This window comes from Ixodes scapularis, unplaced genomic scaffold, assembly GCF_016920785.2.
Source record: "Ixodes scapularis isolate PalLabHiFi unplaced genomic scaffold, ASM1692078v2 PGA_scaffold0__279_contigs__length_252992795, whole genome shotgun sequence".
NCBI classification, from domain to species: domain Eukaryota; kingdom Metazoa; phylum Arthropoda; class Arachnida; order Ixodida; family Ixodidae; genus Ixodes; species Ixodes scapularis.
In genome coordinates this window covers 37697871-37715267 of record NW_024609835.1, presented here as the reverse complement: position 1 = coordinate 37715267, position 17397 = coordinate 37697871, and the positions used below count along the sequence as shown (strand labels likewise).

At 45.2% G+C, this 17397-nt stretch overlaps 1 protein-coding gene across 1 annotated transcript; it reads right to left on the bottom strand.

Annotated features, from left to right (window-relative positions):
- Window positions 1–2125: 2125 nt before the first annotated feature.
- LOC120850478 (methanethiol oxidase-like) lies at window positions 2126–17008 on the bottom strand. The gene is made up of 11 exons (XM_040222982.3): window positions 16780–17008; window positions 16243–16406; window positions 15324–15509; window positions 13446–13563; window positions 12506–12691; window positions 10981–11162; window positions 9249–9327; window positions 7972–8093; window positions 7210–7275; window positions 4525–4670; window positions 2126–2706 (listed from the first exon to the last, which is right to left on the bottom strand). The coding sequence occupies exons 1-11, from the start codon at window positions 16784–16786 to the stop codon at window positions 2544–2546; spliced, it is 1419 nt and encodes a 472-aa protein (XP_040078916.1). The 5' UTR covers window positions 16787–17008; the 3' UTR covers window positions 2126–2543.
- Window positions 17009–17397: the final 389 nt, after the last annotated feature.

The window sequence follows — 17397 nt, the reverse complement described above, 5'->3', positions numbered from 1 at the left end:
TCGCAGGAATACACGCTGTAATTTTTTTTCTGTTTTAGCTGCCTGCTGTAAATGCACTATTCATGATAAATTTACAAAACGCGTCCCCCCCACCCCCAAACCGAAAAAGAAATTCTTCAAAATATGGAACTAAAGTTTGCCTTGAGAAAATATTCTTAGATATTATAAAGACCTCAAGTGCACACGCGAGCTGATAAGCAAACCCCGAGACTGGTTAAGGAAAAATAAAACTGTAAAGTCGAAGAACAAAATACTTGGGAGGGAAACGCCGAGTTTAAGTCCATTAGGTTCCTGTGACTCGACTCCAGCATTGATCCATAGAGTTATTATAATGTTCGCTAGAGGTTCAACTGGCGCTAGTGTCTATGCGACTTCCGTGACGCAAATTGAAGCAGACAGCAACCAGTCTACTTTTGCGGTGCTCCTGTGCATTCCTATGGGAAAACGCGCGTGCATTTTGTCTCTTCGCCGTAAAATAACATGAATAACGTTTATTATTTCGGTCGTACCGGATAGTATGTACCTTGATTAACATTGTAAAAGTGTAATTACTTTAGCTAGCGCATTTTTCTTCACTAGTGAGCGATGTTTAACTTCGCTACATTTCAATCCCAAACGTGTGTTCCGCAGCACGTGTGTAAAAATAAGCGACGATTCAGAGCAAAATTACAATCGAAAGGAATATGGAGTGTGTTCAAGGCTCGCCAGCATTCCGGTGACGCTTATATATTGATAATATGCCAGTCCTGTCACTATAAAAAAATGACCCCGTCGTGCATGAGCGGATAAAAACATTCAAAACGTAGAGAATAAAGTCCGTGGGCTATAAAAGTTGTCTCTTCGTATTGTTTTCTCTGCCGGGCAGCTCTTATCGGGCACTTGTTCTCAGAGATTTCGAGCGTGCGAGTGATATTTTGAACGTAGAACAAGCAGCTTCGCTCAGAGCAGAGAGAATAAAACGGTACTTACTTATTTAAAATAGGAATAGATTACGTGGCCTTCGATTAATTTTGATCGTATATGCACGTGTAGTTACTGATCCGGTGTTACTGCGTAGTTCTTGCCGTCTTTCTTAATTTCCAGATGTTCTTCGTTCGTTTGGCACGTATATCCCCCACGCTGAAAAGCGCCGACGTCGTGTTCGCGCTAACAGTGTCCGACAGTGCACATAAATACACGTACGAAGCTGTTTTAGCACCGTTTTTAATGCGATGAATTTGAAAGAAAAACACCGTAACTGACCAATTATTTCGTTGGCCTGACTGAGAAATGTTCCAAGCTACCTAGTACGTACAAATTATTCGGGATATTTTCTCTTATGATCGAGCGCAGAGAGAAAATGCACTCACTTTTTCCCATAGAAATGCATTACCGGAAGTCAATTTTCGACTGGTTGCTGTCTGCTTCAATTTGCGTCAGCACACTAGCGCCACTTAAACCTCTAGCGTACATTATAATAACTCTATGCATTGATCTCCTTACCACAGCCAATAGCTTGAAGTAAATCTCAGTTCTTTCCGGAGCAGAGATATTTTGGGTTATTGTTTTATTTTTTGAAGAAAGAAAAATACAAACGAAAATATGAACAAGATCCAACGCCAGTGGCAGAATTTTGAAGAATGTTTAGACGAGCCTGACTTCATCATATTATTGTGTTTTGCTAACAAAATGGAGTGGAGTGTGCTGGCTATACTTTGAATCAAATAGCGCGTTATTCTTAGCATCAAGTGTACATCAAGCATTTATGTAGTGGTTCTCCCTAGCAATGGGCTGGCTATGAACGCCACGGCGCTATTCGAGTCATCATTTGCTGAACTCTCCCCTCCTATAGCATAATACTCATAATGCCAGACTAAAAAAAGAAAAAAAAAAGAATCGGGCAGACGCTAACACAGTGAACGATTATTTAAACGATCGACATGCCTAACGACAGTTTAAAAAAAGGCAACAACCTACCCTTTTCTTTCTAAACTTATTCCACATTGCAACTTATGCTTATTCTCGCCTAAAAACAAAACAAAAAACGAGTTAAGAAACTAATATTTAATTGCCTCGGAAAAACAGAACGGATTTAAACTTGAACGCACGTTTACCCCAGCTTCGCCAAGACATTTTATATATTGCAAAATAACATTTATTACAAAATAAAATAAACGTACAAGAATTTTTTTTTTGGGGGGGGGGGGGGGGGTGGGGGGGGGGGAGGAGGAGATTGAACAGTCATGCCTCTAGCGGCACGCTTCAGCTGTGGGGACAACAAACCAAATTTTCTTCTTTGTTTTTGATCAACGATATCGAAGATGACGATTTGAAGACCGCTCCTCGTGCGACCAAATCACCGGTCAGGGCGAAGCGTTCGTTTCCAGGCCGTGCATGACGAGGTTCAATTTCTTTGTTATGCTGTGTTAGTAAACACCGGGCTGTGGGGACATCAACCTTGATAAAGCGCTCCCTATAGTTCGATATCCTGCCCATTAGCGGCCTGCTTAAAATGCAGGCGGCGGAACATTTGCGCGTGGTGCACATTCGATTTAAAATGAAGTTCAGGTCCAGATGTCTGACGTGGAGTCGCCGCCGGGGAACCTGAGCTCATGCGCGAGCACGGGCCCTTCTGGCTCTTCCCCGAAGTCGACCAGGAAGTGCTCGTCCACGGTCAAACCACCCACTTTGTTGTCCACGTCTATTCGCAGCATCATGGCGCCGTTCCTGTAAAAAAACGTTGCAACGTGTTTTCAGAAAAACAAAAAAACAAAGTGCCCGCCACACGAAAGCAGCAGACCAATTTTAGTTTGACGAGCTATAAAATGAGAGCGGATGTTGTCGCCTGGAAGGAAGAGGTACACGGCACAACGTAGTTAAGGCAAATATGTAAGGAAAATATTCGGCGAATAACCGTCGAACTTCGCCCGGCGACCCACTTGGTGCGCGCTGCAACAACCACTGTTCAGACACCACGAGCAAAGGGAAGGCGGGCGAGCCAAATCCGTCGCATTGTGCGCACCACAAAGTCCAGCCTTTGAAGTGAAAACGACCTCGACAACAGTGCTAGGAATCGGGCTAGCTGGTCGTTTTCCAGGCTTTAAATACACTGCGCCATGAAGGACTACGAAGGCCACTGGGATTAGGAAGTTGACAGAAGTAATCCTTCTCAGCTCAGTTAAAGAGGCGAAGGCAAGTTTTTCACGCAAAGTAAAAATAACAAGTTATGCAGCCATGGCTGATGCTCTCAAACAACCACTGTCCTCTTCACTACTAAGCATTTTAGCTATTAAAAAAACGTTGTTTTTTTTGAGGGGGGGGGGGGGGGGGGCAGTGATTGCCACGCACTGCACGAAATAATTTTTTGGCTTTTAGTTTCACATCAAAGCTTACAATTACTAGTTATAAAACGTAGCTCTGATTTCGACTACTCTGTTTCAAAATTGTCGCGCAAGCGTAGATTTGCAGACTAGAACAAAAAGAAGGTTCAAAAGAATAAGCTGCGTGCCATGCTGTATAAAACGAACTAATTAAAACGAGTTGAGATCTCAGGTCTTATTAAACGTTAAAAATTACTTCATGCACACGGGTTTTAATAACTGGATGGATATTTCCTGTCGACAGGACATACTAATGACACCGACTTGGTTTACCAGGTTGGTGTCAAATTTACAGCAATTCTTCGCAAGAAAGTGATACGACACACGCAGACAACTCGCTTTAACAGCTAGAGATTAATGTTTCATGTCGTGATGAACCTAATTGTAAAATCTGTATAGTAGACGAACTCTGTTTCCAGGGAGATTAATTTAACAAGATAATAACCTTTGCAAAACGAGATACGCTCTTCGAAAGTAACAGCGACAAACTAGATCGTCACACAGAACCTGTTTAAAAGTAAACATATTCGACAGAAAGTTTGATTAGGAAAAGGTTGATCATTCAATAAGTGTGACTTAGGTCACTTACCCTAGATACACTGGTACACTTAACTGCAGCTATGCTGAGTCAAAGTTACCACACTCTAGGGAGTATTCACTGGACGCAATATTTGTGGGTGCTGTTTAGAGCGCATGCTCAGAACGAGCTCACATCAATGGGCTGCTAAGACCGGCACTCTCGATGGTGCGGAATGCACGTTGCAAAAAAACTGTGGAAGCTCACCATCAGCACGCGCTCGGAATTCGCGCACAGAGATATGACCGCCAGTGAATATTCCCTTGTACAACGTCATGTGGCTGAGCAGTCAACGCTATGGGAACGCATGCGCTCGCGCATCTTGAATGCCCATTAAAGCTGTGCACGAGCAAGCTTTTAAAATAGCTGCCCGCGAATATAGTGTGGCAACTGCGGTTACACGTAACGGTAGTTAGGGGTCAATCAACTGCGGTTAAGGGTGGCAAAAAAACAACTACATCTAGGGTATAGGAACCGACGCTTACTTAACCCTTTCTTAGTTAGCCATCCAATTCTTCGTATATAGTCCGCCAATTCCTAAGGTTTTCTATCTCTGCGAACAGGAAGCGGACTGCAGTTTGCACTCACTCGTAGAGCTCCGGGTAAAACTGCTTGTCCCAGGCGCTGTACAGCGAAGTGGTGGCGTACAGCCTCTTCCCGTCCAGGCTGAGCTGCAGCATTTGCGCCGAACCACGTACGGGCTTGCCCTTGATGACGCGACGCGGGGGCTGCTCCTGGAAGACGTGCGAAGCCAAACAAAATATGGCGCACACACCAAAACCCTGCTTTTATGCGGAGGGAAAGTTCGTCTGCTTCTTGCGGAGGGGCGACGGTGACGTCAGAACGCTGAGCTCTGATTGGCTCTGATTGAACGGATAGTGGGTAGACGTCAATGATAGCTGCTTTGAGGTCCATCCACTGTCCTTCCAATTGGAGCCAATCAGAGCTCGGCGTTTTGACGTCACCGAAACCCCTTTTCAAGAAGCAGACGAACTTGCGCTCCGTATAGCTATCTACCTAAACCTCCTCGATTTACATGGAGAACCTGCGGAGTACATACCACGATTTCCGGGCCATAATCCGCGAGCAATATAGGCCTAAATGTTGAAATTTTGCGCGGTGCAAACTGAAGGTGCGGACTATACGTGGATTTTCATTGGCTAGCTATGATAGAACGTCATGGAATTTGTTAATAACAGATGTTGAAGGAGTATTTTTTTTTTATTCTCTAAGGTACGCTGCATACGACTTCTTTTTTACGTTCGCAATATTCACCCTGCGCGTACTAATGGCCGCATACAAAATACAAAACGGGAATATGAAACCATAAGGTACAAAGTACGAACTTTCTCACGTTCGCTTGCTCATTTTAAATACGCGACTTAATAGCGAGCAATAAAAAATGAAATAGTGTCACATTTTAATCAGCATCTCGCATTGCATATGTCACCAGAAGAACTGTACGTTGACCTTTCTGTAGCCTCGCCTTCCAGCGCGAGCTTTCTTCCTTTATAACACCTTGGCGTCTCGTTCGAGCCTGCACGCACAGCCAAAGCACAATTGAAAAAAAAAAAAGACGCCCTGCTTTTTTTGTTTTGTTTGTTTTGTCATTGATTATTATCGTGGAGATGTTTTGGTGGTTCCCTCTCACGGTTTCTATCTGTGATGTCACGACCAGGCTTTGCCTTGACATGACGTTACGAGTTGTGACCCTGGCTACTTATTAGTTTTGACTACAAGTTTGATGGCGTGGTTTAAAAAGCACAGTTGAAACTAGGAACAACCGACACCGTCGAAGTTGGCAGTATGACAATGATCTTATACCCATGGCTTGGTCAATTGTAGAAAGTAGGGTGCCTCGATGTGCGTCTGCCATAGGGTGAAGACACTCATTGTTGTATTGAAAACTGCCTGCGCGTCCCAAATGGGCCTTAAAATGGCGCCGAAGCACCGGGCAGAGCTAAGCACTCGCTCCGAGCGAGACCGAAGCGCTTGCACTGTGGGGACAGAAATGGATGAGATGCCGCCACTCAAAGACAGACGTGGCGAAAGTGTATGAGGGCTCCTTAGTAGAAAGCCGTTCACAGCGACGCTTTTGGTGGCGCACGTTGCACGTTAATGCCTTTTAAGCCCGATGATGCATAGTGATATGCCGCTTGTGATTTTGCAGTTGCGATATCGAGCACCACAGCTTGCACCACGCTTTTTGTTTTTCTGCAGGGGCGACGTCGCAAATGAGAAATCTCGAATGAAGTCATAGAAAGTGAATTGGGCACTACACGCGCCTTGTCACATTTATAAACGCCAGACAACATGAGACGCTGCAGGCCCGGAGTTGGCAGTGACGAGGTCTAAAGTTCTCATAATAGAAGCAGCTTGCAAAGTTCTTACGGGAAAAGAATGAGTAGTTACGAGCAGACTGGTAGAAGGCCTGAACAGGTGGTGAACACCACCTGAAGTGATTACGTTATCAGTCCCTGAAAAGACTTTGATGGGAGAAAACATATGCACTTCTTGGCACTGTATAAAGAACTCACAGGCCCTCCCATTTTCAGGGTTGCGGCTCCAAATCGAGCCTTCGGCACCCTGGTGTCACTCTTCATCAAGTCAATCAATGGTTAATTATAAAATCAAGAAACGTAGCTACAAAATGAAGTGACCACATGCAACAATAGTAGATATAACTGGCAACGTTGCCTACATGTGCGACGTTCCGGGGGCAAGGAAGAGCTCGCAAAATAATTACTTGTCCCGAGAACGTGGCCGAAAGCAAGTTACGCTCTTCCAGCCTGCCCTACGTGCGGGCGAGCGCCCGATGAATGCCAGCGCGGAATAGCATCCGACGGAAGTGTAGGGCTGTTGTCGAAGCGACCACACGGCTGTTCTCGACACGAGCCCTCCAGCGCCAAATTAGTCCTGCACCGGCGAGATCTGATCGCATCCGGTCATTGTGTACTACAATGCGTTCGACCCAAACACCGCCGCATGCCAGGTGAAAGCTTGAATACATCGCCTATAATGCTTGGTCAGCTGTCGGAAAGCACGAGATTTGCACACAACGAGGATTGGGTCCTAATGCATCTGTATACCAATCAGTTTTTCACGAACGCTCTGTAAGGGAAGTTCTAGTGCGATTGCAGCTATCAAACAATCACCGTATTATCAATAAATTAAACGAATCTTACGGAAGTCACTGACTACTCGAAACTGTACCCTCGGGCAACAACCTACTATGGCGATTTCGACAACGACAGTCCATTTGATCAAACATACCGGAAGTTCGTCATCGTGTATCACTTTGACTGGACCTCCCTTGTAGATGGACCCGCCAGTGAACACCTGTAACGCGTCACACAGTCTTCAAAGTGTGCCAAACAAGGCATTCAAATCAGAAGGGGGAGGGGGGGGAAGGAGGACAACAAAAGACCCAAAGTGTCTTTCAGTGTCTTCTCACTAACCATGGAAAGTAATATGCAGACTACCATAAAAACACTAGGGACACACTACTCATTTATGCAAGTGCCCCTTGAAAATCGAGTCGAACATAGCCCTTCAGTACGGTGGATGGTCACTCACAACACATCGAAAGGCCCTCAGGAGGCTATAGCAACAAGTTTTAAAAGTTATGGAAACATTAATCGTCTTTCGAACCACACAGACACTTTTCAACAGCTAAGTTAAGGTGCATTGGTAGACAACCGGCTGTCAATGGCCACATGAGGAATATTTTGATGTTGAAACTACGCGATACTAATTATAGCTTATATTGCAAGGAGCGAAAGTATGCAGGCGGGTTGGTTATGAAACATGGCGGACATGATGACACACGGATGGTGTATCGTCTTGTCCGTTCTTTTATTTCTCCTTGCCTCAGAGTTTAGATTATGATGAAGTTTGTAGTCGTCTACGAACCATAATGGCACGTGGTCCTGTTTAGTATGAATGGCCGATTTACAGTCAAAATGCCAGAGGAATAAACACAAAGTTCACAGTTTCTTAGCTACACCCGAAGAAGCACAACAGCAATCACTTCACCTGCCCGACGAGCTTGGGGTGTCTCGTGTCGGATATGTCGTACTGGCGGACATCGCCATGGATCCAACAAGCGATGTAGAGGAAACGGTCGTCCAGGGAAATCAGGATGTCCGTGATTACGGCTGGTGGCGAGGGAAGAACAAGTGGAACGAATCGAATATATTTTTTTTTACGACAAGGCAATATAAGCGAGAGCACGAAAACACATATTGGCGACGTGCGCGATCGAAAGCGTTGCTGTGGTCGGCCAGCCATGATTGGCCGAATGCTGACTATGACGTAAGGAAAGGATTTCTCATTGACGAAAATAAGAAGAATGTAAGAGCTTGAATTTTGATGGTGTTGACAGTGTCGCTTTGAGAGGGTAATGATTTCAAGCTTCTCCCATGCTCATTGCAAACACCATCGAACTTGTTGTTCGCAAGGTAATGACTTCACGAAAGGAAGCCACGGGAGGGCGCCACCAAAACATCTCGCCGCTAATAGGAAATATTTACTGGCGGCCACAGCTGAGTCTGTGGCTGCTGAGCACGTGCCAGCGGCGAGCTTCCAGTGATTTTGCAACGAGCATTTGACACCATCAAGATTGCCGGTCTTAGCAACTTCCAAACGTGAGCTTTTCTTGAACATGCGCTGTGAACAGCGCACTCAAATATGGCGTCCAGTGAATATACCCTAATTTAGCGTGCATTCGACACCGTCCCATTGAGATCAGTGACACCGTCCAGATTGGGGGGTCTCGAGGCGCCTAATAGTGTGAGCTTTTTCCTAGTATGCGCTCCAAATAACCCCCTGAAATATTACGTCCAGTGAATATTTTTCATACAATCAATAGGAAGAAGTAATCGATCGGAAGAAGTCCATATCTTCATTAGAGCATGTGAAATATGACTGCGTATGTACAGAATGTCAAGCGCTTTGCTATTTTGGATCGAAGCAGGCAAACGGGCAAGTGAGCGGCGCATACCAAGCTTTGCATTGCAGTTAGCGTTGAATAGTAAAACCAACACATACACAAAATTAAGAAAAAAAAAAATAAGAACGTTGTTTAGCATTTATACGACCGTCTTTAAGGTTTGGAACAAAAAACAGTAATATAGCCATAAACAAAATCTACAACGAATTGAAACGCATTATACTGCGACACCGCAGTCGCTTCAAGCAAACACGGATTGCCTTTCTGCCGTCGAAAATAAGAAAAAAGTCGGGCACCGAGAAGGGAACGGGAAGGGGAGGGGGGGGGGGGGGGGAAGGGCGGAATCCCATCTTGGGTTTACCGGGCATTTCGTCCAGGAGCCAACCTTGCACTTTTTTCGGGGGAATAGTGATAACCTTCTCGGCGTCCCAACATCCATCCTAGGTGAAAACAAAAATGATGAACATGAGCGTAATGCTTACGAAGAGGGAAAAACAAAAACAAGTTATTAAGGGCTGGCATTTCGAAAGTAGAAGGGAACGATATAATGTGCTTAAAAAGCAAGACGACCTGCGTGTTGTGTCATTATGGACGAACTAGCAACCCTAAGTTTTGAAAATACAGCAACTCTATTTGTGTTTTTTTGTTTTGAATTAAGCTTTTAAACCTCAAAATAAAACAAAGTATTTTTTATAGAAACGTGATTAGCTTAAAAAAATTTAGAAAGGATGGGTTTTTCTTTACTTGAGCGAGGCGGTTCTGAAGTTAAAATCGTGCGATGTCTGGTTGTTCCCCCTGGCGCAGAGCGCAACCTTGAACCATACATTTTCAAACTTAAAATAAGGCCCTCCTAGAACGATCGCCCGGTACTTGCATATAAAACACTAAAAATTATTGTATTCGGAAATGAAAAAATTAAGCAAAATCGATGAAGAGATCTTGGTGTTCGGACACCGCAGCAGTGCGAATTATTCGAACAACGTGAGCATCCACTGACATGTCTCGTTATTTACAGAAAAATCAAAGAATCCACTTGCAGTGCAAGTGATCCGAGAGAGCGCATTAAGCTTCAATTCAACACCGATGTTGCAAGTGATTCTCGAACAAGAACCAAATTAAACTATATAAAACTCCCGCTTCACATTAACTCCAAACCCAGACGGGAGCCTAGCGAGCAGCGCCAAAAGTCATCGTTACGGTGATTGAGGTCTTGTTTAGCCGTTTACAACAAAGAGCAGTCCAGGGTGTAAGATAGACAGGTGGGGAAACGAGAGCCAAATGAGCGACCGGATTGTGTCCCTTTCGGGTTTCTCTTTTTCTGTGGCGCCATCTATGTGGAGCACCGCGAACACTCACTCCGGGTGGGCGACCGGTGGCTACCGGCTAAACTGACGGAGATGATTTCTCGTGGATTTTCAATGAAGGAATGTCGTGCTCTCGGTTTATTTTGCGCACCCTCCCATAGTGTTCCATGCAAATCCCAATTCTGAATTTTTTTCCGCTCTCCGCAGCGCCATCTGTCGCAAATCGGGGGTACCCGCAAGCAGACGAGTACACAATCCGGTCACGGCGCTGCGGTAGGGTTCTATGGACCGTTTCCCCACCTGTCTATCTTACACCCTGGAGCAGTCACGCAAAGTCTGTGGTTGATTGAGATGGCGAAAGCAGACACCATGCACTTATTTAACGCTGCTTGATGGGCTCCATTGATTTATATATCCTTAAAGGCTTAGTGTGAAACGGAATATAAACAAACAACACGCCTGCAGCGTAAGATCTTCCTCTAGCGGAGTTTGAAACCCGCGACCGAGAAAACGCATGCGCATTGGGCCCTCCACGCTGTCACGCTATGCCGAGCCGGGAGAAGGCTGCACCGAGATACCGAATCCGCCGAGGCAGCAAAAACGGCTGTCTCCGCTGTCTCGGAAGACTATCCACGACGATAGACGGCGGCAGCCACCCCTCCCAATTCAGAGAGCAATTCGAGGCGCGGAGAGATGCGAGTTCTCTAGTATTTGGTAGAAATATGAGCGAGCTAATTCAGCTTTAACGCTTTCCTTCGCATTAACGTCGGCTTCTTCGAAGAGACTCACCGCGGTTTTGAAGAAGCGCCAGACCGTGCTGCCAATGGCGCAGCCCACGAAACCCTCGGAAGCCGCAGGATTGTGCAGGAAGCGAACCTCCAGGGGCATCAGGCCCTCCATGCCAAGATCTATCGTCTTCTGGATGCTCAGCTTGGGCCAATCCCAGACGACCAGACTCGTCCCGTATTTGCCTTTGAATACGGTGGAAAGACAAAAGAACTGACGGAAACAAATCGAAGGCAACCGACAGCGGCATTCCATTAACAGAAAATTACGGCGGCTTTGCTGAATGCGGAAAACTGGTCATACATTTGCATTGGACAGTGGTCTAGCAGCTCAGACCGCTATATATTTGAGTGTACGAATTTCAGTAGAATCAGACTTTCGGTCTTCACCTGCGACATCTGCATCTTTCACGCGAGTGCTTCTATTTTGGTTGGATCGTTAATAACACCGGCAGTGAAAAAAATTCACAGTTGTACTGGAGTTAACAGCATAGCTGCATATTCACCCCAACTCTAGAAAGGCGCAGGTTAACTTGCGTTGCATCCCCGAGAGTAAATTTTGCAACACGGGATATGTTACATAGCGTGAAGTTATAAAAGAGCGCCCCGAAGGAACTACCGCGAAGTCGACAACATTGGCTGTAGGAACATCACCGTGGTCAAATTTAGCCAAATAAGTAGCCAGTAATTAAAATATAGTAATGTACATTCCTACTATTATCAGAAGAACATACAAGTCCTCCCATTGTGCACTGTGCTATAGCTTTACAACTTAGAAGCATTTCATTTGCATTGCTGCCAACGTTAATCCAGTAGCAATTACTTTGCCTCTTTGAAATGCGCGTTACCTCGATTGAGGTGCGTTCAAGCGCGATTCAAGTATATTCCGGTTTAGGTAATACCCTGAAAAACGGCCTAAACAATCCGATGACCAGAAGGCCGTGAAGAAAGTGATGAACCCGGAGGTTCCGAATCTACGAGCAGTGTTTAAGGCGTCACGACTCGAGTGTTTCCGAATTTTTTCTTCGAGCAAGCAATAAAATTCGCAAGCATATATGTATAGACGACTAAATTGAGCAGTTCGTTGCGAGAGTATCTTAGAATTGAAAGAGGTGCATCAAGCCAGGCGCATTTATGAATAGAAAATGCAAACAGGAAGACGCCTTTTAAAGTTTTCGCAAGTTCAGCCAAAGTAGAAAGTGTAAAAAAAATCACGCTATTGCGTAAGTTTTACAACCAGGCACGCATCAACAAGGAAATAGCAAGTGCACACGCAACATTCCTCGTTTCCGACGCGAAGAGTCCTTCAAGCGCGCAAGTCTTTGTATAGGCCGCATTGTAAGTGAAATGTTGGCAACTCGCGAAAAAACTGTCGTAGACTGTTCGAACAGCGTCACTTTTTAGCGGCTTTTTTGAACCTGCCTATGCATTAAAGTCACCACAACACACCAACGCACTAATTCTGAAGTGTTCAAACGAGAAGCAGGAACATCCATTCAGTTAAAGCAGCTGCTGAAGAAAAATCTCACCAGCTGCAATGTCTTTGACATCGAATCCCTTCTTGAAGGCGGACGGGGCACCCCATTGGCTGCTGATCATCACGTTGTGCCTCGGTTGGTACCAGTAGTCGTAGCCGAAGTCTGCGTATTGGCACTCATTTTTGTAGACCGCGGGCAGCATCTCGAAGGTGCCGCCATCCAATATGAAGAAGCCACCTAGGGTGAAGTCAGAAAGGAGATGTCAGGCGTGAAGAGAAGAGTGGCAACGAGCATCCAGGCTGTTACGTTTCTAACACGACACCAACAATAAAACAGGGTAAGCGCCACTGAACTCTACATCCCGTCATTGATAGAACCGCACCGCTAAGATAAAGATTATGTACGTAACGACTTCTACTCCAGTGGACACACAAAAAAAAAAATGTTTGCCAATCACGTTTACAACTACGTGCGCATCTTGTTCAATAAATACTCCTGAATGCCAACAGGAAGCTGACCATAAAAATAATTATTCAAGAGCACGCCTTTATTTTTAAGGCGCGAGATTGGAACGCGTAAACAATAGACCTATTGCTAAATTACCTAAGCATCAAAGGGGATGCAGGGATTGGTGTTCCACGCGCCGCACGTGCTGGCCTCAGCAGTAGTAACTTTTCTAAAGCAAATGCCTAAAACAAATTGCATCTTGCACTCGCGTTCGTTAACGCTTTATTTTTGTTATTTACTTCGACTCTTTTATGCGGGGAATGCGTGCGTGTGTGGGGCATGGAACACCAATTTCTGCATTCTCCTTGGTGCTTGGGTCAAAAGGACAAGATCGGGCTTGTCCTCATGAGCGTGCTAGTCTCTCCACCTCAAGGTTATGGCGACGTTAAGTTTATGTCAAGGAATCTGTCCAAAACAAAATCAGGGATCGGTGCTCTTGCAATCACTTGCTAACTGTACCGAGGGCCTGAGCTTTGTGGTTTACCTTTGCCGTTGCCTTGGGGGTCTCCCATTGCGCTGATCATGATGTTTCCATTTGCCAGACAGTGCGGCGTTTGTGGGGTGGCAAGGCCTAGCTTGTGCAGTTCCTCGGGCTCCAGGACCTGGTCGAGGCATCGAATCAAATGCCAACAAAGCAGGCCTTCCAGCGGAAAGGACACCACTGTAACCCGCCAACTCTCACCCTCTCAGCTGAGAACATTAAAGGTCGAAGAAAATAGGACAACGGTGAAATTTAAAAAAAAAAAAGGAGCAACACAACACAAATCACAAACACCAAAAAGTGGTAGGTAAAGAAAAAGACTGTCACATGCAGGAATTAACTGTTCGCAAGCGAGCTAAGAACACGTTGGTTATTTCCTTTCGTACGTCACAGACACAAAAAAAAAAAAAAAAAAAAAAACGTTTACGAACTCTGGGTTGCACGTTAATAAAAAAGGTCTGGCTGCTCGGTAAGTGCTACTGCTACTCTGCCATACATAGAAATAGAAACAAAGAAGGATCGCAGCAGGAGGAGTTTGGAACATATTCCTTAGCTGCACTCCGGACAGAGGACAAAAGAGCTCGGATGTTGATGCGTATAAAACTGCATTTTTAGCAAATGTACTCGTTGGAGCGTTGTTCGGGCTCTCAGTAATAGGAGCAAGTGTTTAGGGAAGGCGGGCCTTCAGATCAGTAAGATGGAGTGGAAAGGGGAGAGGGAGCGTTCAGTAAAAAGGAAACGGCAAAGAGCTATTCAAACTAGGGAGAATAATATGGCCACGGTACTTAGTTTTAGTATAACTTCGCAAACTGAAAGCTACGTCTTTAAGCAAGGCAATGAAACTTGCACTGTCATGTGGGGAGCAACTGACAATGTAATCTGCCTCTAGAGCTAACCAGGTGGCACCACCACTCTTTCCATATCAGAGCTGTCTTACGCACATTATGGTCGCTAAATTCGCTGAACGCGGCACAACACGTATTTTGAAATATTAGCCATGGAGGCTTATTGGCGCTTCACGCTAAAGTATGATGAAAAGTACAACTAAATCTACAACAGCAACACCAAAGGTAAAAGCCTATTCTTTCCTTCACCACAGTCCTTAGATTGTCCTTAGGTTACCTGGTCTGGAATATTTTTGTTACGCTGTGGAGAAGTTTTTTTTTTTTTTTTTCTAGCGATGAGTTTAAGCACCGCAGGCGCGCTGCCGACGTTCCCACAAACCCACGTGAGCCTAAGAGACTGACGCGGGCTCGGAGAAGCCGCGAAGGCCAAACTCCCTAGATACGTCTAATACTAGAACCCCACGGATCTGTCGAAAAAATATTTGGACGATGTGAAACGCCACCTATACCTGAGACATCGGGGTCATTCTAAAGCAAGTGAACGCTACGTAAAAAATGTTGCATCTGATAAAAAAAAAAAAACAATCTGAAGATTTTTTTACTTTTTTACTCCTACAGCGGTTATCGCCGCTTGTGGTGACAATACGTAGTACGGAAAAACAAAAACAAAGTTAAGACCACTACTATTACCATCAGTAGACGGAAATTCCATTACAATGTATTTTGCCGAAGTCATTTCGGAATAGGGGGGGGGGGGGGGGGGGGGGGAGGGAGGGGTTTGAAATTAAAATTCACTTTATCGCCTGCCCCTTGTACGATACAAAAAAATAGCATGCATTCAAAATAACTGCCTGTTCTAACCTCACGCATTCCGAGCAGACATTCCCTCTCGCCGTCCACAGTCTGCGCCACATTTCCAGCAGGACGTCGATATTGAATATATAACCAAATTAGACAGTCATCGCAACGTACCGTCCCATGATACGAGTCGGGCATTTCCTTGCTCCACCAAACACATCTGAACAATTGCGCGTACCCTCTTCAGCTTGGGCTTCCTGAGGTCATCCTTGAGGTCGACAACGTAGACGCGGTCGCTGTTCAAAGCTGGGAGGATCAGCTTGTCCCTGTGCTTGTTGGGACAGCCCAGGCAGCTGCTGCACGTGTTCCAGTTCATATGGTGAAGCTCGTCGCCTTTGTGAGGCATCGGCAGCCGGTAGATGACCTGCAACATGAAGCATCTTCGGTGAATCTAGAGGCGCTCCTTGGAGGTTTCTGAACTATGGAACGCATCAAAGAAATACTCAAGTAGCCGTTTCAATTGGAATGTTTAGTTCTTCCGTACCATCAGACAACTTTGGAGACCAAGCCTTGAATTCTAAGCTTTAAAATAGGAAGATTTACACAAGGCCATATTGGCAAGTATTTTAAAGGTGCGACCATTGATACAAGCTCAAATGGACAGGCTTATTAATAAAGCTAACAAACCAAGATGATCAAAAATGCATTTTACAATCACTCATGAAAATTCGTAGCAGGCTTAACATCAGTCACAGAGGGTGTAACATGTAAACGCAAAAACACTGTTTCTGGCAGTAACAGTGACGAAAAGTATCATTCGAGGCCTAATGGACTGAACTGTATAGTCGTAAACCTACTCAAATCTGAAGCGTGCAAAAGCCCGAGGATTTTTCTATAAAAATATAAACCGGCGAGATTTTCTTTTTCTTTTTTTTAAACCAGTCGGCAATGTTGCGTCAGGAGTATACGTGCGCAAGCACATTGTTGAAAAAAAGAACTGCAGCCTTTGGGACAGATTCAGGACCAAAGCAGTGCACCAGAAATAACAAAATATTTCTAAAAACAGTGAAATTAGAAGCCTGCTAAGTTTCCAAAAGTGGATAACTATTGCTGTTAGCGGCGTAGTAAACCTTCTAAAGACTGCGGATGAGCCATACCTTGCAGCAGTCTGAGCCTTTCGGTTCCACAGAAATGACGGCTAGGTAGTCTGGCCTATCTTTGGATGGTACGATGCAGGGAACGTAGAGTAGTTTCTCCCTTGGGCTCTTGGTCATGGCATCCAGCGGCGTCGGGTAACCGACGGGGCATTCTTTCTCGAAGTCTGAAAGAGGAGAACAGTTGCACTCAGAAACTGTGAAGTAAAACGCCAATGCCTGTAGTGGGGTGCATATAACACGAAAGATCGGCTGAATTGTGTTACGCTTACGTATGTTTAAACAGCGGAAAGCTAGCCATGACGTGACGGAATTCCAACGGAGCTTCACAGCGGCAATTTTGAAATCTCTTAATTTGTTTTAAAACTAGTTTTCTTGACTTCCCTGTCTGCAGCCCAGAAACTCTAGTCAAGGATAGTATTTCTGGGCGGCCGGCACAACATGGACCATATCTAAACAAAGAAATAAAAGTGAAAACATTTCGTTTCTGTACCCCTTGGAACTCAGTCGCTGAACGCACCAGATATAATATGGACTTACCTCCCATAGCTACCTTCCAGCTGTCCTTCCGGAGGCAGTCAAATACAGCCGTCGAGAATCACAAGTGCGTCCGGCATAAGCTATCGGCGGCAACTACCGGAGTTCTGAGAAAGGGTCGTCTAGTCAAGCGATAATACGTAGGCGGCAAGCGGTAATCACAAAGGCCTAACCATATGGGACGTTTTTCACGCGCTTCCTCCGTGTCAGCGTCTCCTCACGTGAGCGCGCGGCGCTCGTGCCGATATCTGTCCCGGCCAGATTTCGACGTTGTGTCGTGCGTCGCATGTGACCTTGAGCGACGCGCGCCGAAGGTGACGTGGGCGAGGCGCGTTAAAATAAGCTCCCCAGGCTCAATCAATCAATCAATCAATTTCTTTTTCTTTCGCAGAGAAAGATGGTTTCTGGGGCAAAAAGCTGCAACAAATGCATCTTGACAAGGCCCCAGCTCCAAGATGGCGGTTCGCGTACAGCACTTATCTAAGACAGTGAAATATTTTTTTCTACTTAACCTTATGTATATATCTTATGTATAATATCTTAATATTAGGTATAATCTTTATATATATATATATATATAGAGAGAGAGAGAGAGAGAGAGAGAGAATACATTTTATAAGG